At 44.2% G+C, this 24,009-nt stretch overlaps 1 protein-coding gene across 2 annotated transcripts in view; it reads left to right on the top strand.

Annotated features, from left to right (window-relative positions):
- Positions 1-24,009, top strand: part of iars1 (isoleucyl-tRNA synthetase 1) — a 274,070-nt gene that overhangs the window by 10,999 nt on the left and 239,062 nt on the right. For both annotated transcript variants that reach the window (XM_086001804.1, XM_086001803.1), the window contains exons 2-5: positions 14,323-14,453; positions 15,479-15,635; positions 16,112-16,231; positions 17,976-18,058. In XM_086001804.1, the coding sequence (XP_085857930.1) occupies positions 14,335-14,453; positions 15,479-15,635; positions 16,112-16,231; positions 17,976-18,058 (479 nt within the window). In that variant the 5' untranslated portion in view covers positions 14,323-14,334. The remainder of the gene's footprint in view (positions 1-14,322; positions 14,454-15,478; positions 15,636-16,111; positions 16,232-17,975; positions 18,059-24,009) is intronic.

Raw genomic sequence — 24,009 nt, 5'->3', positions numbered from 1 at the left:
GTAGCAGTGCAGCAGAGAATAAGGTCAAAGCAGGGAATAATGGTAAAACATTTAAATTAAAAGCTCTTTATCTGAATGCACGAAGCATGTGTAACAAGATAGACGAACTAGTGACACAAATAGAGATAAATGGGTTTGATCTAATAGCCATTACAGAGATGTGGTTGTCAGATGACCAAGGTTGGGAACTAAATGTTCGAGGGTACTTGACGTTGCAAAAAGACAGGCAGAATGGAAAAGGAGGGGGAGTAGCCCTGATAATAAAGGATGGCATAAGGACAGTAGAGAGAAAGGATCTCGGCTCGGAAGATCAGGAAGTAGAATCAGTATGGGTGGAGATAAGGAATAACAAAGGGCAGAAAACACTGGTGGAAGTAGTATATAGGCCCCCTAACAGTAGCTATACTGTTCGACAGAATATTAATCAAGAAATAGTAGGGGCTTGCAACAAAGGTAATGCAATAACCGTGGGGGACTTTAATCTTCATATAGACTGGACAAATCAAATTGGCAAAGGTAGTCTGGAGGATGAGTTCATGGAATGCATTCGGGACTGTTTCCTAGAACAATACGTCATGGAACCAATCAGGGAACAGGCTATTTTAGATCTTGTATTGTGTAATGAGACGGGGTTAATTAGCAATCTCATAGTAAAGGATCCTCTGGGGCAGAGTGATCATAATATGATAGAATTTCACTTTAAGTTTGAGAGTGACTTGCCTAAGTCCGAAACTAAGTCTTAAACTTAAAATAAAGCCAATTACATAGGCATGAGGAGCGAGTTGGCTAAAGTAGATTGGAAAAATAGATCAAAAGGTATGACGGTAGATATGTAGTTAGCATTTAAATAAATATTTCATAATTCTCAACAAAAATACATTCCATTGAGAAACAAAAACTCCACGGGAAAGGTGATCCAACCGTGGCTAAATAAAGAAGTTAAAGATAGCATTAGATTGAAAGAAGAAACTTATAATGTTGCGAAGAATAGTAGTAAGCCTGAGGATTGGGAGAGTTTCAGAAACCAGCAAAGAATGACCAAAAAATTGATTAAAAAGGGGAAAAAATAGAATATGAGAGAAAACTAGCAAGAAATACAAAAAGAGCTTCTACAAGTATGTAAAAAGGAAGAGAGTAGCAAAAGTAAACATTGGTCCCTTAGAGGTTGAGACAGGAGACATTATTATGGGGAATAAGGAAATGGCAGAAACGTTAAACAAATATTTTGTATCTGTCTTCACAGTAGAAGGCACAAAAAGCATACTAAAAATGGTGGGGAACCAAGGGTCTAATGAGGGTGAGGAACTTAACGTAATTAATATAAGTAGAGAAAAAGTACTAGAGAAACTAATGGGACTAAAAGCCGACAAATCCCCTGGACCTGACGGCCTGCATCCTAGGGTTTTAAAAGAGGTGGCTGAAGAGATAGTGGATGCAATGGTTTCGATCTTCCCAAATTCCCTGGATTCTAGAACGGTCCCAGCGGATTGGAAGGTCGCAAATGTAACACCGCTATTCAAGAAAGGAGGGAGAGAGAGAACAGGGAACTATAGGCCAGTTAGCCTGACATCAGTCATCGGGAAAATGCTGGAATCCATTGTTAAGGAAGTGGTATTAGGGCACTTAGAAAATCATAACATGGTTAGGCAGAGTCGGCATGGTTTTATGAAAGGGAAATCGTGTTTGACAAATTTATTCGAGTTTTTTGAGGATGTAACTAGCAGGGTAGATAAAGGGGAACCAGTGGATGTTGTATATTTAGATTTCCAAAAGGCATTTGATAAGGTGCCACATAAAAGGTTATTATATAAGATTATGGCTCATGGGGCTGGGGATAATATAGTAGCATGGATAGAAGACTGGTTAACGGACAGAAAACAGAGAGTAGGGATAAACGGATGTTTTTCAGGTTGACAAGCTGTAGCTAGTGTGGTGCCGCAAGGATCAGTGTTGGGGCCTCGGCTATTTATAATCTATATTAATGACCTAGATGAAGGGACTGAGTGTAATGTATCCAAGTTTGCTGACGATACAAAGCTAGGTGGGACAGTAAGCTGTGAGGAGAACACAAAGAGTCTGCAAAGGGATATAGATAGACTGAGTGAGTGGGCAGTAAGGTGGCAGATGGAGTATAATGTAGGGAAATGTGAGGTTATTCACTTTGGTAGGAAGAATAGAAAAACAGAATATTTTTTAAATGGTGAGAAACTTTCAAATGTTGGTGCTCAGAGAGATTTGAGTGTCCTTGTGCAAGAAACACAGAAAGCTAGCATGCAGGTACAGCAAGCAATAAGGAAGGCAAATGGCATGTTTTTTAATATTTGTTTATGGGATGTGGGCGTCGCTGGCAAGGCCAGCATTTATTGCCCGTCCCTAATTGTCGTTGAGAAGGTGGTGGTGAGCCGCCGCCTTGATCCGCTTCAGTCCATGTGGTGAAGGTACTCCCACAGTGCAGTTAGGTAGGGAGTTCCAGGATTTTGACCCAGCGACAATGAAGGATCGGCGATATACTTCTAAGTCTGGATGGTGTGTGACTTGGAGGGGAACCTGGAGGTGGTGGTGTTCCCATGCGCCGGCTACCCTTGTCCTTCTAGGTGGAAGAGATCACGGGTTTGGGAGGCGCTGCCGAAGAAGCCTTGGCGAGTTGCTGCAGTGCATTTTGTAGATGGTACACACTGTAGCCACGGTATGCCGGTGGTGGAGGGAGTGAATGTTTAAGGTGGTGGATGGAGTGCCAATCAAGCGGGCTGCTTTGTCCTGGATGGTGTTGAGTTACTTGAGTGTTGTTGGAGCTGCACTCATCCAGGCAAGTGGAGAGTATTCCATCACACTCCTGACTTGTGCCTTGTAGATGGTGGAAAGGCTTTGGGAAGTCAGGAGGTGAGACACTTGTCGCAGAATACCCAGCCTCTGACCTGCTCTTGTTACCACAGTATTTATGTGGCTGGTCCAGTTAAGTTTCTGGTCAATGGTGACGCCCAGGATGTTGATGGTGGGGGATTCGGCGATGGTAATGCCATTGAATGTCAAGGGGCGGTGGTTAGACTCTCGCTTGTTAGAGATAGTCATTGCCTGGCACTTGTGTGGCGTGAATGTTACCTGCCACTTATCAGCCCAAGCCTGAACATCGTCCAGGTCTTGTTGCATGCGGGCAATGACTGCTTCATTATCTGAGGAGTTGTGAATGGTACTGAACACTCTGCAGTCATCAGTGAACATCCCAATTTTTGACCTTATGTTGGAGGGAAGGTCATTGATGAAGCAGCTGAAGATGGTTGGGCCTAAGACACTGCCCTGAGGAACTCATGCAGCGATGTCCTGGGGCTGTGAGGATTGACCTTCAACCACCACAACCATCTTCCTTTGTGCTAGGTATGACTTCAGGCAGTGGCGAGTTTTGCCCCTGATTCCCATTGACTTCAGTTTTACTAGGGCTCCTTGATGTCTAGGGCAGTGATTCTCACCTCACCTCTGGAATTCAGCTCCTTGTCCATGTTTGGACCAAGGCTGTAATGAGGTTGGGAGCCGGGTGGTCTTGGCGGAACCCAAACTGGGCATCAGTGAGCAGGTTATTGGTGAGTAAGTGCTGCTTGATAGCACTGTCGATGACACCTTCCATCACTTTGCTGATGATTGAAAGTAGACTGATGGGGCGGTAATTGGCTGGATTGGATTTGTCCTGCTTTTTGTGGACAGGACATACCTGGGCAGTTTTCCTCATTGTCGGATAGATGCCAGTGTTGTAGCTGTACTGGAACAGTTTGGCTAGAGGCGCGGCTAGTTCTGGAGCACAAGTCTTCAGCACGATAGCCGGGATGTATCCAGTGCGCTCAGCCGTTTCTTGATATCACGTGGAGTGAATCGAATTGGCTGAAGACTGGCTTCTGTGATGGTGGGGACCCCAGGAGTAGGCCGATATGGATCATCCACTCGGCACTTCTGGCTGAAGATGGTTGCAAACGCTTCGGCCTTGCCTTTTGCACTCACGTGCTGGGCTCCATCATCATTGAGGATGGGGATATTCATGGAGCCTCCTCCTCCTGTTAGTTGTTTAATGGTCCACCACCATTCACGACTGGATGTGGCAGGACTGCAGAGCTTTGATCTGATCCATTGATTGTGGGATCGCTTAGCCCTGCCTATAGCATGCTGCTTCCGCTTTTTAGCATGCATGTAGTCTTGTGTTGCAGCTTCCCCAGGTTGGCACCTCAATTTTAGGTACGCCTGGTGCTGCTCCTGCACACTCTTTATTGAACCAGGATTGGTCCCTTGGCTTGATGGTAATGCTTGAGTGAGGGATATTCCGGACCCTGAGGTTATAGATTGTGGTGGAATACAGTTCTGCCACTGCTGATGGCCTACAGCGCCTCATGGATGCCCAGTTTTGAGCTGCTAGATCTGTTCTGAATCTATCCCATTTAGCACGGTGGTAGTGCCACACAAGACGATGGAGGGTGTCCTCAGTGTGAAGACAGGACTTCGTCTCCACAATGATTGTGCGGTGGTCACTACTGTCATGGTAGATTGGTGAGGACGCGGTCAAGTAGGTTTCTCCCTCGTGTTGGTTCTCTCACCACCTGTCGCAGGCCCAGACTGGCAGCTATGTTCTTAAGGACTTGGCCAGCCCCACCCAGCATACATTCTGTGCTCTTGCTACTCTCAGTGGTGTTCAACATGGAGGAGTACTGATTCATCAGCCGAGGGAGGGAGGTAGGTGGTAATCAGCAGGAGATTTCCTTACCCATTCTTGACCTGAAGCCATGAGACCTCATGGGGCCGGGAGTCAATGTTGAGGACTCCCAGGGCCACTCCTTCCTGACTGTATACCACTGTGCCGCCACCCTTGGTGGGTCTGTCCTGCCAGTGGGACAGGACCTACCCAGGGATGGTGATGGACGAGTTCGGGACATTGGCTGAAAGGTATGATTCTGTGAGTATGACTGTGTCTGGCTGTCGCTTGACTAGTCTGTGGGACAGCTCTCCCAATTTTGGCACAAGTCCCCAGATGTTGGTGAGGAGGACTTTACAGGGTCAACTGGGCTGAGTGTACGTAGCCGGTGCTGAGGTCGATGCCGGGTGGTCGCTCCAGTTTTATTCTTATTATTGTGTTTCGTAGCGGTTACAACTGAGTGGCTTGCTCGGCCATGTCAGAGGGCAGTTAAGAGTCAACCACAATTGCTGTGGGTCTGGAGTCACACATAGGCCAGACCAGGTAAGGACGGCAGATTTCCTTCCCTAAAGGACATCAGTGAACCAGATGGGTTTTTACGACAATCCGATAGTTACCATTACTGATACTAGCTTTTTATTCCAGATTTATTTAATTAACTGAATTTAAATTCCCCAGCTGTCATGGTGGGATTTGATCTCACATCTTTGGATCATTAGTCCAAGCCTCTGGATTACTAGCCCAGTGACATTACCACTATGCCACCGTTCCCATGTTAGCATTTAATCCAAGGGGGTTGGAGTATAAGAGTAAGGAAGTCTTGCTACAATTGTACAGGGCCTTGGTGAGACCACACCTGGGGTACTGTGCACAGTTTTGGTCTCCTTATCTAAGGAAGGATATACTTGCCTTGGAGGCGATGCAACAAAGGTTCACTGGATTGATTCCTGAGATGAGAGGGCTGTCCTATGATGCGAGATTGTGTAGAATGGGCCTATACTCTCTGGAGTTTAAAAGAATGAGAGGTGATCTCATTGAAACATACAAGATTCTGAAGGGGATTGACAGGGTAGATGCTGAGAGGTTGTTTCCCCTGGGTGGAGTGTCTAGAACAAAGGGGCATAGTCTCAGGATAAGGGGTAGACCATTTAAGACTGAGATGAGGAGGAATTTCTTCACTCAGAGATTTGTGAATCTTTGGAATTCCCTGCCCCAGAGGGCTGTGAATGCTGAGTCTTTGAGTATATTCAAGGCTGAGATAGATGGATTTTTGGACTCTAGGGGAATCGAGGGATATGGAGATCAGGCGGGAAAGTGGAGTTGAAGTCGATGAACAGCCATGATCTTATTGAATGGTGGAGCAGGCTCGAGGGGCCGTATGGCCTACTCCTGCTCCTATTTCTTATGTTCTTTCCCCATGCCACAAAAGGTGCATCAACAGTCACACTCCCACGTCCACCCCTCTTGCTCCAGTGCAGAGAGGTTGTTTCCTATCCAGCTCCCCACCCTTTCACAGAGAGAGATTCATTCTCTTCATTCAGCTCATAGAATCTTGCTTCCAGCACAGAAGGCGGCCATTAGGCCCATTGTGTCTGTGCTGGCATCTCTAATTCATACAGGTTAATTTCTCTCCTCACTATTCAACCTGAAACTCTTCCACCTGCATTCAAGCTGATGGTCTCTCCCTCGCCCCACCCTCTAATCCAATTCAAACTGGTCCTCCTTCACTTCCCCATTAAACTGGCATTTTTTGTCTTCTCACTCCTGCCAAGTTCAAGCTGACATTTTTCCTCTCACCAGACAATGCTGGTATTCTCCAACCTCTCCCATCTGCAAAGCACTACTCCCCGCTTCTACCCTTTCTCCCTTCCCCTTTTTTGTTAGCCATTTGCCCCTTTCTTGTCCTCCTCATTGTCATCTGCTTTTCTTTCTGCTTTGTTGCATTCCATTTGCCCGACCCCTAGTTTTTTGCAGCATCGTTCCCTCAGTGCTGCCACTGGTGGAAGGGGACCAGCCACTTGTCTATACTGTAGACGAGAACTCCTCTTCGAGAGAGTTTTACTGTAGTATGCGGAGGCAGGATCTCTTCCATTGGTGGCAGCACTCTGGAGTGGTGTGGGAAATGGGTTGTTCAATTAGCAGCAACACTTTGCGAGTGACTGAAAAATGGGTATGCACTTCCCTTGAAATTATAACTGCCTGGTATATGGCGTGTACCTCCAACTACGTCTCTGCCTATAGCCAATAATTTCAAGGAATTAGCTTCTGCCTGCAGTAGCATGCAGATCCTGAGAACTGCATTTAGAGGCTTTACAAAATGCAGGGCATTGCCCTAATAACCCCAAGAAGGGTTGACAGCACATTGTTAAAGAAAAAGGGAAGGGTGGTGTTAATGGGTCTTCTGTCTCAGTAGAGTACTATTCTCTTGCTACACATAGATTCATAGAATCTTACAGCATAGAAGGAGGCCATTTGGTCCATCGTGCCTGTGCTGGCTCTCTGTAAGAGCTATCCAATTAGTTCCTCTCGCCTGCTCTCTCCCCATAGCCCTGCAAATTTTTCCTTTTCAAGTATATATCCAATTCCCTTTTGAAAGTTACTGCTGAATCAGTTTCCACCGCCCTTTCAGACAGTGCATTCCAGATCATCATAACTTACTGTGTAATTAAAAAAAAGTAATCAAAGCCCCTCATAATTTTGAGCACCTCTATTAAATGTCTCCTTAACCTTCTCTGCTCTAAGGAGAACAATCCCAGCTTCTGCAGTCTCTCCACATTACTGAAGCCCCTCAACCCTGGTACCGTTCTAGTAAATCTCATTTGCACTCACTCCAAGGCCTTGACATCCTTCCTAAAGTGTGGTGCCCAGAATTGGACACAATACTCTAACTGAGGTTTAACAAGTGATTTATAAAGATTTGGCATAACATTCTTGCTTTTGTACCCGGCCTCTATTTATAAAGCCAAGGATCTCATATGCTTTTATGAACAGCTTTATCAACTTGTCCTGCACCTTCAAAGATTTGTGTATGTGAACCCCGAGGTCACTCTGTTCCTGCACTCCCTTTAAAATTGTACCATTTAGTTTACATTGCCTCTCCTTATTCTTCCTCCCAGAATGCATCACGTCACACTTCTCTGCATTAAATTTAACTGACCATGTGTCTGCCCATTTCACCAGTTTGTTTCTGCCCTCCTGAAGTCTGCTGCTATCCTCCTCGCTCTTTACTACATTTCCAAGTTTTGTGTCTTCTGCAAACTTTGATATTGTGCCCTGTATACCCAAATCCAGGTCATTAATACGTATCAAAAAAGAGAAGTGTCCTCAACAGCAACACCTGGGGGACACCACTGTATACTTCCCTCCAGTCTGAAAAACAACCGTGCATCGCTACCCTCTGCTTTCAGTCTCTTAGCCAATTTTGTATCCACGCTGCCACTGCCTCTTTAAACCCATGGGCTTCAATTTTGCTAACAAGTCGATTATGTGGCACTTTATCAAACGCCTTTTGAAAGTACTTATACACAAGGGACAATATAAAAAAAGGTCATTAATATCCTTCTTGCTTTTAAATGAGATAAAATTAAAAAAAAAGCTTTACACACAATTCCTATATGGAATTGATATAATTTCAGTAATATAAATACTCTTGAAATGAATTCTGAACTGCCGTCTTTTGTTTGATTTGATTCAGCACAGTTTAAAATGCTGATGGTATGCTTAAGTTGAAATGAGTATATCTTGAAGTACTATATTTTTGAATAACTTTACAAGTTATTAAAATATTCAAAATAAAATAGTTTTATGCATGTTTTAAATGAGTTTTCTTTTCTTCCCTATGCATGAAAAGTGGTATGCAACCAGGAGCCCTTTTCCCCCTTTCTCCCGCCTCCTTCCTGGGTCTCCACTTTTATAGCTTTTTTTCTCTCACCTGATGGTCTTTGTACACCCATCCTAAAGGTGGGGAGGGAGGGAAGTTTGCAGGTTGAGTCACACTGGGTCCTTTTTCATGATCATGTAGTAATAGTACCACTGGAGAACTGGACCCCAGATCAGCTGAAGTTTTTAAAATTTGTTCCTGGGATGTGGGCATCGCTGGCAGGGCCAGCATTTATTGCCCATCCCTAATTGCCCTTGAGAAGGTGATGGTGAGCCGCCTTCTTGAACTGCAGAGGGCAGTTAAGAGTCAACCATATTGCTGTGGGTCTGGAGTCACATATAGGCCAGACCGGGTAAGGACGGCAGATTTCCTTCCCTAAAAAGGACATTAGTGAACCAGATGGGTTTTGTTCATGGTCACCATAGTTTTTTAATTCCATATTTATTTAATTGAATTTAAATTCCCCAGCTGCTTGTGGTGGGATTTGAACTCATGGCTCCAGATCACTAATCCAAGCCTCTGGATTACTAGTCCAGTAAAATAACCACAATACTACCATACCCGCCGTTCTGCTCATTCTAGTAGTGTTTGCGTTTATTTGACTGACCTTTACAGACTTTTTTGCTTTGTCTTGTGTCAAGCTTCGACTTGTTTGGACTGCAGTTGTGCCTGTCAACAAAATGTACTTTGGAAGAAGCTTGTAATTTTAGAAGTACTGAAAAATGAAGAGACTAGTAACTTATTTTTCCCATCTCATGTAAAATTTGAGTTAACTTTGGTAAATCCATTCAGACAATAAATCTGCAGTGTGCAAACAATGCTGAATTGTGTGTCGTTAGCTTGAATCAATGTGTAGAAACTTGTCTCTGAATATTTTTCCAATCAACGAAACTGCTTTCCGTTAAATCAGTGGTACAGTTAGGATGAAACAAAGCAGGACGCAAACCCACCATTTGGTTTTCTAAACTTTGTTGGTGGGGGAGCATTTAACATTTCATAACAAAAGCATATGCTTTTCTAAACCTGCGTCGGGATTATTGTGAACCTCAGAATATTTGGTTATGTTATCACTACCTGAGGGAGTGGAGCTGTACATTTGTACATATTGCGAGACTGATGTTTTCCTAAGGAGCACATGGTACAGGGAAACTGTTGACTCCATATTGTATATAGATGGGAACGGTAGCGTAGTGGTAATGTCACTGGGCGAGTAATCCAGAGGCCTGGACTAATGATCCAGAGATGTGAGTTCAAATCCCACCACGGCAGCTGGGGAATTTAAATTCAGTTAATTAAATAAATCTGGAATTTAAAAAAAAGCTATTATCAGTAATGGTAACCATGAAACTATTGGGTTTTTGTAAAAACCCATCTGGTTCACTAATGTCCTTTAGGGAAGGAAACCTGCTGCCCTTAGCCGGTCTGGCCTGTATGTGACTCCAGACCCACAGCAATGTGGTTGACTCTTAACTGCCCCTCTGAAATGGCCTAGCACGTCACTCAGTTGTAACTAACTGCTACGAAACAAAATAATAAGAATGAAACCAGACGGACCACCCGGCATCGACCTTGGCACCGGCTAAGGACACGGCAACGGCACACCCAGTCCAGTCAACCCTGCAAAGTCCTCCTCACTAACATCTGGGGACTTGTGCCAAAATTGGGAGAGCTGTCCCACAGACTAGTCAAGCAACAGCCCGATATAGCCATACTCACAGAATCATTCAAGCTAACGACACACAATTCAGCATTGTTAGCCAATATCCCGAACTCCTCCATCACCATCCCTGGGTATGTCCTGTCCCACCGGCAGGACAGACCCACCAGGGGTGGTGGCACAGTGGTATACAGTCAGGAAGGAGTGGCCCTGGGAGTCCTCAACATTGACTCCAGACCCCATGAAGTCTCATGGCTTCAGGTCAAGCATGGGCAAGGAAATCTCCCTGCTGATTACCACCTACTGCCCTCCCTCAGCTGATGAATCAGTACTCCTCCGTGTTGAACACCACTTGGAAGAAGCACTGAGAGTAGCAAGGGCACAGAATGTACTCTGGGTGGGGGACTTCAATGTCCATCACCAAGAGTGGCTCAGTAGCACCACTACTGACCGAGCTGGCCGAGTCCTGAAGGACATAACTGCCAGCCTGGGCCTGCGACAGGTGGTGAGAGAACCGACACGAGGGAAAAACCTACTTGACCTCATCCTCACCAATCTACCTGTCGCAGATGCATCTGTCCATGACAGTATTGGTAGCAGTGACCACCGCACAGTCATTGTGGAGACGAAGTCCTGTCTTCACACAGAGAACACCCTTCATCGTCTTGTGTGGCACTACCACTGTGCTAAATGGGATAGATTCAGAACAGATCAAAACTGGGCATACATGAGGCACTGTGGGCCATCAGCAGCAGCAGAATTGTATTCCACCCCAATCTGTAAACTCAAGGCCCGGCATATCCCTCATTCTACCATTGCCACCAAGCCAGGGGACCAACCCTGGTTCAACAATGAGTGTGTAAAAGAGCATGCCAGGAGCAGCACCAGGTGTACCTAAAAATGAGGTGCCAACCTGGGGAAGCTGCAACACAGGACTACATGCATGCTAAAAAGCGGAAGCAGCATGTTATAGACAGGGCTAAGCGATTCCACAATCAACGGATCAGATCAAAGCTCTGCAGTCCTGCCACATCCAGTTGTGAATGGTGGTGGACCATTAAACAACTGATGGGAGGAGGAGGTTCCATGAATATCCCCATCCTCAATGATGGTGGAGCCCAGCACGTGAGTGCAAAAGGCAATGTTGAAGCACTTGCAACCTTCAGCCAGAAGTGCCGAGCGGATGATCCATATCGGCCTACTCCTGGGGTCCCCACCATCACAGAAGCCAGTCTTCAGCCAATTCGATTCACTCCACGTGATATCAAGAAACGGCTGAGCGCACTGGATACAGCAAAGGCTATGGGCCCCGACAACATCCCGGCTATCGTGCTGAAGTCTTGTGCTCCAGGACTAGCTGCGCCTCTAGCCAAGCTGTTCCAGTACAGCTACAACACTGGCATCTATCCGACAATGTGGAAAACTGCCCAGGTATGTCCTGTCTACAAAAAGCAGGACAAATCCAACCCGGCCAATTACCGCCCCATCAGTCTACCCTCAATCATCAGCAAAGTGATGGAAGGTGTCATCGGCAGTGCTATCAAGCGGCACTTACCCACCAATAACCTGCTCACTGATGCCCAGTTTGGGTTCCGCCAAGACCACTCGGCTCCCGACCTCATTACAGCCTTGGTCCAAACATGGACAAAGGAGCTGAATTCCAGAGGTGAGGTGAGAGTGACTGCCCTTGACATCAAGGCAGCATTTGACCGAGTCTGGCATCAAGGAGCCCTAGTAAAACTGAAGTCAATGGGAATCGGGGGGGAAAACGCTCCACCGGCTGGAGTCATACCTAGCAAAAAGGAATATGGTTGTGGTGGTTGAAAGTCAATCATCACAGCCCCAGGACATCACTGCAGGAGTTTCTCAGGGCAGTGTCCTAGGCCCAACCATCTTCAGCTGCTTCATCAATGACCTTCCCTCCAACATAAGGTCAGAAATGGGGATGTTCGCTGATGACTGCACAGTGTTCAGCGCCATTCGCAACGCCACAGATAATGAAGCAGTCCGTGCCCGCATGCAACAAGACCTGGACGACGTTCAGGCTTGGGCTGATAAGTGGCAGGTAACATTTGTGCCACAGACGTGCCAGGCAATGACTATCTCCAACAAGCGAGAGTCTAACCACCTCCCCATGACATTCAATGGCATTACCATCGCCGAATCCCCCACTATCAACATCCTGGGGGTCACCATTAACCAGAAACTTAACTGGACCAGCCATATAAATACTGAGGCAACAAGAGCAGGTCTGCGGCGAGTGTCTCACCTCCTGACTCCCCAAAGCCTTTCCACCATCGACAAGGCACAAGTAAGGAGTGTGATGGAATACTCCCCACTTGCCTGGATGAGTGCAGCTCCAACAACACTCAAGAAGCTCGACCCCATCCAGGACAAAGCAGCCCGCTTGATTGGCACCCCATCCACCACCTTAAACATTCACTCCCTCCACCACCGGCGTACCGTGGCTGCAGTGTGTACCATCTACAAGATGCACTGCAGCAACTCGCCAAGGCTTCTTCGGCAGCACCTCCCAAAACTGTGACCTCTTCCAACTAGAAAGACAAGGGTAGCAGGCGCATGGGAACACCACCACCTCCAAGTCACACACCATCCTGACTTAGAAGTATATCGCCGATCCTTCATCGTCGCTGGGTCAAAATCCTGGAACTCCCTACCTAACAGCACTGTAGGTATACCATCACCACGCGGACTGCAGCGGTTCAAGAAGGCGGCTCACCACCATCTTCTCAAGGGCAACTAGGGATGGGCAATAAATGCTGGCATTGCCAGCGACGCCCAGATCCCATAAACAAATAAAAAAAAATATCTGTCGCTGTGCCATGGCTGGAACTCATGCAGAGTGATGGCACTGCTTGGAGAGTCATGGGACTGCTTTTTATAATGGTTCAGAAAAAATGCAGCATTTTTAAAAACCTAACCTTTGTTTCATCTTCCTTTTAGTTGGGATTATATTTGCATCGTAAAACAAATTTCCTTTAATATAACTTTTTATGCAAATAATTGAGATAACAGAACTTGTATAGGACTCTGGTCAGACTGCACTTAGAGTACTGTGCACAGTTCTGGTCTCCATACCATAAAAAGGACATTGGAGAAAGTGCAAAATCAAGGATGGTACCAGAACTGAGAGATTACAGCTATCTGGAAAGATTGAACAGGATTAAAAGGCTTCTATGTCCTTTTTATAGTATGGAGAACAGAACTGTGCACAGTACTCTAAATGCGGCATGACCAGGGTCCTATACAAGTGCTGATATCTCAGTTTTTTCTTTAGAAAAGAGAAGAATTAGAGGTGACCTGATAGAGGTCTCTAAAATTATGAATGGATTGGACAGGGTAGATGTGGAGAGAACCTTTTCACTAGCGCGAGAATCCAAAACTAGGGGCCATAAATACAAGATTATTACTAATAAATCCAACAGGGAAATAAGGAGAAATTTGTTTACTCAGAGTGGTTAAAATGTGGCACTCGCTACCACAGGAAGTGGTTGACGCAAAGAGCTTGGATGCATTCGAAAGGAAAATAGATGGATACATGAGACAAAAACGGAATAGAAAGATATGCTTTAAGGCTGAGATGAGGTAGATAGAATGAGAAGAGACTTGTGTGGAGCATAAAAATCAGCGCAGACGAGTTGGGCGGATGGTCTGTTTCTGTGCTGTATATTCTATGTAACTATAAATGCGATTTATGTATGGGGCTGGGAACATAATGTGTTCTATGTAGTCACGTGAGCTATTTCTGATAGATGCATGGTTCTGACGAAGATTAGTTAGATTGCAAGACTCATTCTTCATAGGTATTCCTCTCTGGATATTGTATCTCTGGCCATAGTCTCCTTGCTGCTGGATAATTTCACAGCTGTTTGGCTTGAATCCTTCAACCACTTGAGTCTGATTTTAGAATGATCAGCTTTTCTCGTTTCTTCTAGGGCAAAATGGGCTGCAAATGATCTGGAATCCATTGCAGATTAAAATATGCGACCAATATTATTTTCGACTCATTGATGAGTTGTACCAACTTTCTGCATTGGTAACTAATCACTTTGTCGGCTAAGTTTGAAAGATTACTTCCTTCTCTTTCAAATTCAGATATTGTGAAGAATGGTTCAGCCTGTGCCAGAGACCATCAACTTCCCTGCAGGGGAAGAGCAGATACTGAAGATCTGGAAGCAGTTGGATTGTTTTCAGGAATGTCTGAAACAGGCTAAAAACCGGCCCAGGTGAGACATTCTTCAAATTTTTCAATTTCTATTCAATAATTAAAAGTGATCTATAGTTTGAATTGATAATGCAGCTTTTCCAAAGCGTTTCTTAGCTGCACTAAACAAAATAAGTATCACCTTGCCGAGTGCATTTTGTGGTAAAATTTGTTCAACCGAGTAGTTTCTTTTCAATTTGCTGAAGTGCAATATTTGTACTCTTTAAAGCTGCTGTGCTCCGAGGTGGCGAGAGGTTTTATTTCTTGTGCACAGCAGCTTTATCCACCGTCGCAGCAATGTCTGCCTCTACCTCTACCTCACCCTCATTGTCACTGAAACTTATATCCATGCTTTTTATCAACTCTGTCAATGTGTCGAATGTCCGACTTGCTGTTCTCTCGTCCACCAACCACCATAAATCCACAACTTTTTCAAAACTCAGCTGCTAGTATTCTGCCCCTCAAATTCTTGCTTGTACATCAATCCCATCCTCCATAATCTACACTATGTCCCCCCAATGCATTCAATTTAAAATCCTCATCCTTGTTTTCAAATCCGTTCAGGACCTCGCACACCCTATCTGTAACATTCTCCAGTCTTACAGCCTTTCCACACTTTTCATTCCTCCGACTCCTGCTTTTTGTGCATTCCAACTCCATCCCCACCTCTGCATCCACACTGCTGATGGCCGAGCCTTCAGCCGCCTTGGAGTTACATTTTCAAATTCCTTCCATGAACCCACTTCTCTCTCTGTCTTTAAAAACCTTTTTAAAACCCAATTTTTTGATTAAGCTTTCAATCACCTCTCTTAACTCTCTCTCCCAATTCTGGCCTGTTGTCCTTTACTTTATCCCTTTTCATTTTTTCTCTTTCCTTTCTTAAAAAGGATTTGGCATGTTTTTCTACATTTAAAAGTACCATATAATTGTCTTGTATTTGTTTTTTTGCTGACTTTGCTGCTGCTATGGAGCTTTACATGATTTAAGCACTTCTGTATCTTCAGTAAGGAATCTAATTCAATGCACAATTACTGTTGGACTTGACAGGTACACTTTTTATGATGGACCACCTTTTGCCACTGGTCTTCCACACTATGGCCATATACTTGCTGGGACAATAAAGGATATAGTGACCAGATTTGCTCATCAGAGTGGATTCAATGTGGAAAGGAGATTTGGATGGGATTGTCACGGCTTACCTGTGGTAGGTTTGGAGAAATGGGTAACGTTTTACTCGATTATGTTGTTCCAATGTGAAATTTTGGGAGAGTAAGAGACAGCTCTTGTGCAAGTCTGACGCATAAATATATTTACATATATGTTTTCTTGATTATTCAAATATTAACTGATTCTGGCTCTGCTCAGAACCTCAGCAACAGTTAAAACTGAGAAATTAGCAGAGTAGGAGATTACAGTTTGAGTGCCGTCATTCAGAGTTGCCATCAGAATTAAATATTTTTTAAGATTGAATATAAATGTTGCTGTAATAGGTTTTTATTAATAGCTGAAAGGAATTGCACAACATTGTTCTTAAAGCAGCAAAGCTATGGATATTCTCATATTTCATATTTTTGGTTATTTTAGGAAAGACTTGGAAATGTAGACAAAATTTAAATTTGAGCCTTTTGTCACCAAAATACATCAGTTTTTCAAATTTGAAACTTTGTATAATGTGTGTAGGAATATGAAATTGACAAGACACTGGGAATAAAAGGACCCGAAGATGTAGCAAAAATGGGAATTGCTGAATACAACAGACACTGTCGAAGCATAGTGATGAGATATTCAAATGAATGGGAGGTAAGTACAATTGACTTAATATGATCTTGTATTCAGAGGCAGAGAACGATGGGTCAGAACCATTAAATAGCCTTTGAAATTTAGCGAGCTGATGTATTAATTAGCCCTTTCTGTTTCGGAATTTGTTTTACAATTTCTCATAGGCATGCCTGATGCCTAGCAGGTGTTTGTACTATTTGAAAATGAGGATTTACATGCTTGACTCTGGAGATTATGATTTTGAAGCTTTCTAATTACATTCTATTGAAGTACATGTCTGCGACTTCCTGTGTCATGATGTTATATTACTTTTAATGGGTAATGCTGTCATGCCTGTTAAAATTACAATTATACTTGTCTTTTGTTGTCTTTTACCCCTCCCACCACTGGTGGCGCTGTGCTGCGAGTTGTGCAGCTCTGCTCATCGTTTTCTTAGCTTCAGTATTTTGCTGCTCTCCTCATCCCTGAGTTTCCCCTCATTTTCCTCATGTTTCCTCATTTCAACAAAGTTTAGGGGTTTTGTTTTAAAATGAAGAGTCTCTAAGTTGCTTTTAATACATTAGATGGTGTTGATGAAAAATAGTGTCCTGCTCCATTCCTGACCAACTTCACCCCACTGCACAAATAATTGGCAGCTCTCACACTTTCCTTTCATTTTCTGACCATATCAGCCACTTAATTTCTTCGCTGCCCTGCATTTTAGAAGTTCCAGCCTAATAGCCCCGTGGCTATTAGATTTTGTTTTTGGCTCGCTCCCCATCCTTCCTCAATCTGTGAATGTGGCAACCTTTGGAGGGGGAGGGGAGATCTTTGTGAAAAGAAATTAACGTGGACATGGATGTTGTCACGCAGAAAGAGGTTGGGGGAAGAGAGACACAAAGATACAGGGATAGGGACACATGCACAAAGATGCAATGAGAAGTTGAGGGGAAAGAGACGTGGGTGAAAATAGGTTGCGACAGGCATAAGGATTAGGAAAGAAAGAGACAACAAATAGCAGTCAGAGATTGTCGCACAGACTGGTGGGCAGAACACATCACACATCACAGAGACAATGATGTGGCAGAGAGAGATTAGAATGAAGAAAATTGAGATATCAAATGCACAAGAACTTTGGCAGCAGATAGGCCGGATAACTTTAGGGTGCTGCTACTCGGGTGTCGGGCTGCATGCAGCTATCCTTTGGTACAGTATGTTGCATTATTCTAAATTGCTTGGTGCTATAGTCTGCTTAAAGTCAAAAACTTAGCTTTTAAATTCAGTGCAATAAATGGCCTTCACTTTGTAATTCCCTCTGGTGGCACCACTAACACTTTCAAGTTTAATAAGATTAATAACACCCCACAATCCTCCTGTTACAGTGTATTCACAGTTGATCAAATACAACTCAACATCTTCTCTGTTGATGTGCACAATCTCTGAAGTAAATTAGTGGGCGCCCCCACCAATACTACTTTTTTAAATAAGTTACAAAGAATAACTTTAGGATCTATCTTTTTGGTCTGTCTGGCTGCTTAACACATTGTGATGCATTTACTCACTGGGGAGTGGAATAGAGGGGAAAAATCAATACATTTAATTAACTTCTTTATTAGTATTTAAAACTTTTGCCATAATATTTAATAGTATGGTATATTTTGTGAAATTAATTTATTTGATATTCTCCAATAGTACAAGATTAAATGTGTTGACATTTTCATCATTTAGCTTTGACTATGATACGAGCATCTTTTTAATATTTATGATGCTTGGTTTTAATCAACAGACCGCTATCACCAGATTGGGACGCTGGATTGATTTTAAGAATGATTATAAGACCCTCTATCCTTCGTTCATGGAATCTGTTTGGTAAGTCTTTACCAGAATTGTTGAAATACAGTAAGTGTTGAAAATTAGCTGATGAAGTCAGATTTGGTAGATTTGTCGGTACTTTAAAATTATACCTTCAAGTTTAGTACTTTTTTAAACATGCCAGAACTTCACCAGGTTGTGTGTTTTTAAAAATATTTTTTATACAAAGTGAAACTAATAAGCTTGTAGCCTGTGGACTTCAATTTATTTTGAGGTTCCTCTCTTATAAGTTGTCAATTTTTTTTATATACCCAATTCAATCCTTGTGGAGCAGAGGTGATTCCTTTGGAGTAACAAACGTGGATTAAAGAGAAAAAATCCAATGTGGTAGTTCTCTATTGAGTGACTCTGAACTTTTAGAAGGTTTTTGATGAATGTTTCCTCCTACTGGAAAACTTATGCAATTGCAGTTCAACTGTGCAATTTGCTGAAAATGCTTTCAGGAAACATCCTACTTTGGTAACTGTTCTAAAATAATGACTTTTTACAAGATCAATCTTGTTGCAGCTTTTATTAAATTTGAAGCAACTCTTAACCTATATTATATCATGCAGTAAATATTAATTTTTTCCCAATGTATTGAAAAATAACAATTACCAGTATCCCTTCTGTGGACAATAAAATTCATTTTCTGTAACTATCTCTGTTTGTTCCCATCTTCTTTTGGTCTGGATCTCTTTGTATTCTCTCTCTTGCTCCCTCTCATCCACTCATTGTGTCCATTGCTCTGTCTGATGCTTTCTTTCATTGTTTTTGCCCCTTTCAGTCAGTTTGTTTCTGTGTAGCTGTCGCCCATGTTCAGTCTTGGCTCAGTTATAGCACTCTCATCTCTGAGTCAGAAGGTCATGGTCTCAAGTCCCACTCCAGAGACTTGAACACACAATCTAGGCTGACATCTCAGTGCAGTACTGAGGGAGTGCTGCATTTTCAGAGGTGCTGTCTTTCAGATGAGACATTGGCCCAGAAATTCGGGTTGGAGGCTTCCCGCGGGTGCAAGCCCCCGACCTGCACTTACCTAGCGCGCCGGCCGTTGAGCTGTGGGCCCACGTGGGATTCCGATCCTGGGCCTGCTTCAACTGCCGGCGCGCAGTGCTTGCGTATCCCAGGGGCGCAGTTAGTTCGATGCGTCCCCTGGGATCACGTGGGCCATGGAGAGCCAATGGTAGCAGGGAATGCCCATTCATAAAATTGACAGGAAGAGCTGTCAAAACTATAAATACTATAAACCCCAAAAATCACAAACTTCAAATAAATTTTTAAAAAATCACATTTTTTAAAATAACTATAAATTACACTAACTTTTAAACAATTTAATTTTTTGAAATATTTAATTACATTTTCTAATGGGGCTAAAAATAACCTTACCTTTCTTTAAAGTATTTAAAAATAATAAACCTGTGGAAAAAATGTTTTAATTTTAATTAATTCGCCACTTACCTTGTTAAAAGCAGGCCTTGCACCTGCTTTTCACATGTCTAACTCCTGAGACTTACCCTCCCGGAGAAACCTGGGAAAAAATGGAAGTTCCATGCGCACGCGCTGCCTCTCCGGCGCACGCGTTCGACCTCTGAACCCCTTCCTTTAAGGGAACGGAAGTTCCGGTTTCCCGCGCATGCGCAGTGCAGGCACGAAACCGGCACTTCCGTTGGGCCTACGGGTGAGTACCCCGTGCGTACTCACCCGTGCAGACCCGAATTTCTGGGCCAATAAATCAAGGCCCCGTCTGCCCTCTCTGGTGGTTAAGGAGGGAATTCCAGAGCATGGGGCCTAGACTGAGGAATGGAGAGGACTGAGGAATGGAGACTCGAGGAACAGCACCTCATCTTCCGATTAGGCACTTTGCAGCCTTCCGGACTCCATATCGAGTTCAACAATTTCAGATCATAACCTCGGCCCCTATTACATTTTTACTTATATTTTTTTTCCCACCCCTTTGTTTTGGGTTTTCCCTCCCCCCCCCCCCCCCACTTTCCTTTTTTTCTCTCTCCCACATGGCAGCTGTCTCTCATCCTGCCAGTACACTTCACACCTAATCTGAGCTGTCTTTTGTCTCCACTGTCCTATTACCATCTCGTCTGGTTTTGAATACCTCTTAATGTCTCTTTACTTCTTTTGTTCTCTCGCAGCCCTGCCTTCGATCTATTTCATTTCCTTTCCAGTTTTGAAAAAGGGTTCACCCGAAACGTCGACTCTATTTTCTCTCCACGGATGTTGCCTGGCCTGCTGAGTTTTTCCAGCATTTTCTGTTGTTATTTGAGGAATGGAGAGCTTGGGGTTGTAGGGCTTGAGGAGGTTATGGAGATAGGGATGGGCAAGGCCATGGCCAGGGAGGGATTTAAACACCAGGGTGATATTTTTAAATTGGAGATGTTGGACCAGAAGCCATTGTAAGTCAGCAAGAACAGGGTGATAGGCGAACAGGACTTGGTGCAGGATAGGATAAAGGCAGCAGAGTTTTGGATGAGTTGAAGTTTATGAAGGGTGGAGGACAGAAGGCTAGCGAGGAGAGCATTGGAATAGTCTTCTCTGGAGGCGACAAAAGCATAGATGGGCCGAAGTGGAGGCGGGCAATGTTATGGAGGTGAAAGTAGGAGATCTTTGTGATGGACAGGATATGGTGTCAGAACAGCATGAGTCAACTTAAGACATTTTGGGTGGGTAGGTGGAATCAAAAACGACGACTTTGTTCTTCCCAATGTTTAGCTGGAGAAACTTGCAGCTCATTCAACTCTGGATGTCGGATAAGCAATCTGACAGCACAGTCAGCGGAGAGATCAAGACGAGTGGTGGAAGGATAGAGTTGGGTATCATCGGCGTACATGTGGAAGCAGACCCCATATCTGCAGATAATATTGTGTGTGGGTTAGGTTGATTGGCTATGATAAAAATTGACCCTTAGTGTTAGGGGGATTAAATACGTGGGGTTACGGGGATATGTGTTGGTGTAGGGGTTACGGGGATTGGGTGGGATATGTGTCGGTGCAGGCTCGATGGGCCGAAATGGCCTCTATCTGCACTGAGGTTTCTGTGAGGTTCTGTGAGGTGGCAGTGTGTAGATGAGGCTTAGGAGGGGAGGGCAAGGATAGATCCTTGGAGGATTCCAGAGGCAATGGTGTAAAGACAGGAAGAGAAGCTATTGCTAGAAATGCTGTGACTACAATCAGATCGGTAAGAGTGGAACCAAGCGAGGGCAGTCACACTGAGTTGGACAATGGAGAAGAGACGTTGAGGATCTGGATGGATAATGCACCACAGTCACAGAGGATGTCGTTTATGACTTTGTGGTTAGACCACACTTTGAGTACTGTGCACAGTTCTGGTCTCCAAATTATAAAAAGGATATAAAGGCATTGGAAAAGGAGCAACAAACATTCACAAGGATGATACCAGAACTGAGAGGATATACTTATCAGGAAGGCTGACCAGGCTGGGGCTCTGTTTTTCTAGAAAAGAAAAGCCTGAGGGGTGACCTGATAGAGACCTTTAAGATTATGAAAGAGTTTGATAGGATAGATGTAGAGAAAATATTTCCATTTGTGGGGGAGTCCAAAAGCTAGAGGTCATAAATATAAGACAGTCACTAATAAATCCAATAAGGAATTCAGGAGAAACTTCTTTACCTAAAGCGTGCTAAGAATGTGGAACGTGCTACCAGAAGGAGTAGTTGAGGCAGATAGCAGAGATGCATTTAAGGGGAAGTTACATAAGCACAGGAGGGAAAAGGGATTAGTAGGCTGTGCTCATAGGGTTAGATGAAGAAGGGTGGGAAGAGGCTTGCTTGGATCAATTTAGTTAGTTTCTTCATAATCTTAAACTTCAGCTCATCTGAAAGTCTACTTTGTTCAAAAGAAAACAAGCCCAACTTAATCTTTCCACACAGTTAAATCACTGAGTAGCTGAGCCTTGCAGACTGGGAACACATAAGAACATAAGAAATAGGAGCAGGATTAGGCCACTTGGCCCCCTTGAGACTGCCCTGCCATTCAATAAGATCATGGCTGATCTTGGGCTCAAAGCCACTTACCCGCCTGCTCCCCATAACCCTTCACTCCCTTATCTTGCAAAAATCTTGTCTATCTCCACCTTAAATGTATTTAATGACCCAGCCTCCACGGCTCTTTGGGGCAGAGAATTCCACAAATTTATGACCCTCTGAGAGAAGAAATTCCTCCTCATCTCTGTTCTAAAAGGGCGACCCTTTATTCTGAAACTATGCTCCCGAGTTCTAGATTTCCCCATGAGGGGAAACATCCTCTCTGCATCTACCTTGTCGAGCCCCCTCAGTATCTTATATGTTTCAATAAGATCACCTCTCATTCTTCTAAATTTCAATGAGTATAGGCCCAACCTGCTCAACCTTTCCTCATAAGTCAACCCCCTCAGGAGGAGGATGCCGAGAAACTGGAGTTTCTTGGCATCCTCCTCACGGCACACACGCCCCTCCGCAGACGACACTAAGCTGGGTGGGCGTGTGTGCTGTGAGGAGGATGCCGAGAAGCTCCAGTATGATTTGGACAGGTTGGGTGATTGGGCAGATGCATGGCAGATGCAGTATAATGGGGATAAATGCGAGGTTATCTACTTCGGTGGCAAAAACAGGAAGGCAGATTATTATCTGAACGGCAATAGATTGGGAAAAGGGGAAGTGCAACGAGACCTGGGTGTCCTTGTGCACCAGTCGCTGAAGGTAAGCATGCAGGTGCAGCAGGCGGTTAAGAAGGCAAATGGTATGTTGGCCTTCGTAGCGAGAGGGTTCGAGTACAGGAACAAGGATGTCTGCTGCAGTTGTACAGGGCCTTGGTGAGACCACACCTTGAGTATTGTGTGCAGTTTTGGTCGCCTTATCTGAAGAAGGATGTTCTTGCCATGGAGGGAGTGCAGCGAAGATTCACCAGACTGATACCTGGGATGGCAGGAATGACGTATGAGGAGAGATTGAGTCAATTGGGCTTCTACTCGCTGGAGTTTAGAAGAATGAGAGGGATCTCATTGAAACTTATAAAATTTTAACAGGACTAGACAGACTAGATGCAGGAAGGATGTTCCTGATGGCGGGGGAGTCCAGAACCAGAGGTCATAGTCTAAGGATAAGGGGTAAGCCATTTAGGACAGAGATGAGGAGGAATTTCTTCACCCAGAGAGTGGTGAACCTGTGGAATTCTCTACCACAGAAGACAGTTGAGGCCAATTCATTAAATATATTCAAGAAAGAGTTATTAGATATATTTCTTAAGGCTAAAGGAATCAAGGGATATGGGGAGAAGGCAGGGACAGGGTACTGAGTTTGGATGATCAGCCATGACCTCATTGAATGGCGGAGCAGGCTTGAGGGGCCGAATGGCCTACTCCTGCTCCTATCTTCTATGTTTCTATGTTTCATCTCAGGAATCAACCGAGTGAATCGTCTCTGAACTGCCTCCAATGCAAGTATATCCTTCCTTAAATAAGGAGACCAAAACTGTACGCGGTACTCAAGGTGTGGTCTCACCAATATCCTGTACAGTTGTAGCAGGACTTCCCTGCTTTTATACTCCAACCCCCTTGAAATAATGGCCAACATTCCATTTGCCTTTTTGATTACTTGCTGTACCTGCATGCTAACTTTTTGTGTTTCGTGCACAAGGACCCCCAGGTCCCTCAACGGTAGCATTTTGTAATCTCTCTCCATTTAAATAATAATTTGCTTTTTTATTTTTCCTGCCAAAGTGGATAACCTCGCACTTTCCCACATTATACTCCATCTGCCAAATGTTTGCCCACTCACTTAGCCTGTCTATATCCCATTGCAGGTTCTTTGAGTCCTCTGCACAACTTGCTTTCCCACCCATCTTTGTATCATCAGCAAACTTGGCTACATTACACTCGGTCCCTTCATCCAAGTCATTAATGTAGATTGTAGATAGTTGAGGCCCCAGCACTGATCCCTGTGGCACCCCACTAGTAAGCGT

The sequence above is a fragment of the Somniosus microcephalus genome, chromosome 11 (assembly GCF_052327205.1).
Source record: "Somniosus microcephalus isolate GS21.2 chromosome 11, FLI_Smic_1.0, whole genome shotgun sequence".
Lineage (NCBI taxonomy): Eukaryota > Metazoa > Chordata > Chondrichthyes > Squaliformes > Somniosidae > Somniosus > Somniosus microcephalus.
Note: the sequence above shows the minus strand (reverse complement) of the source record. Positions and strands in the feature narration are given on the sequence as shown.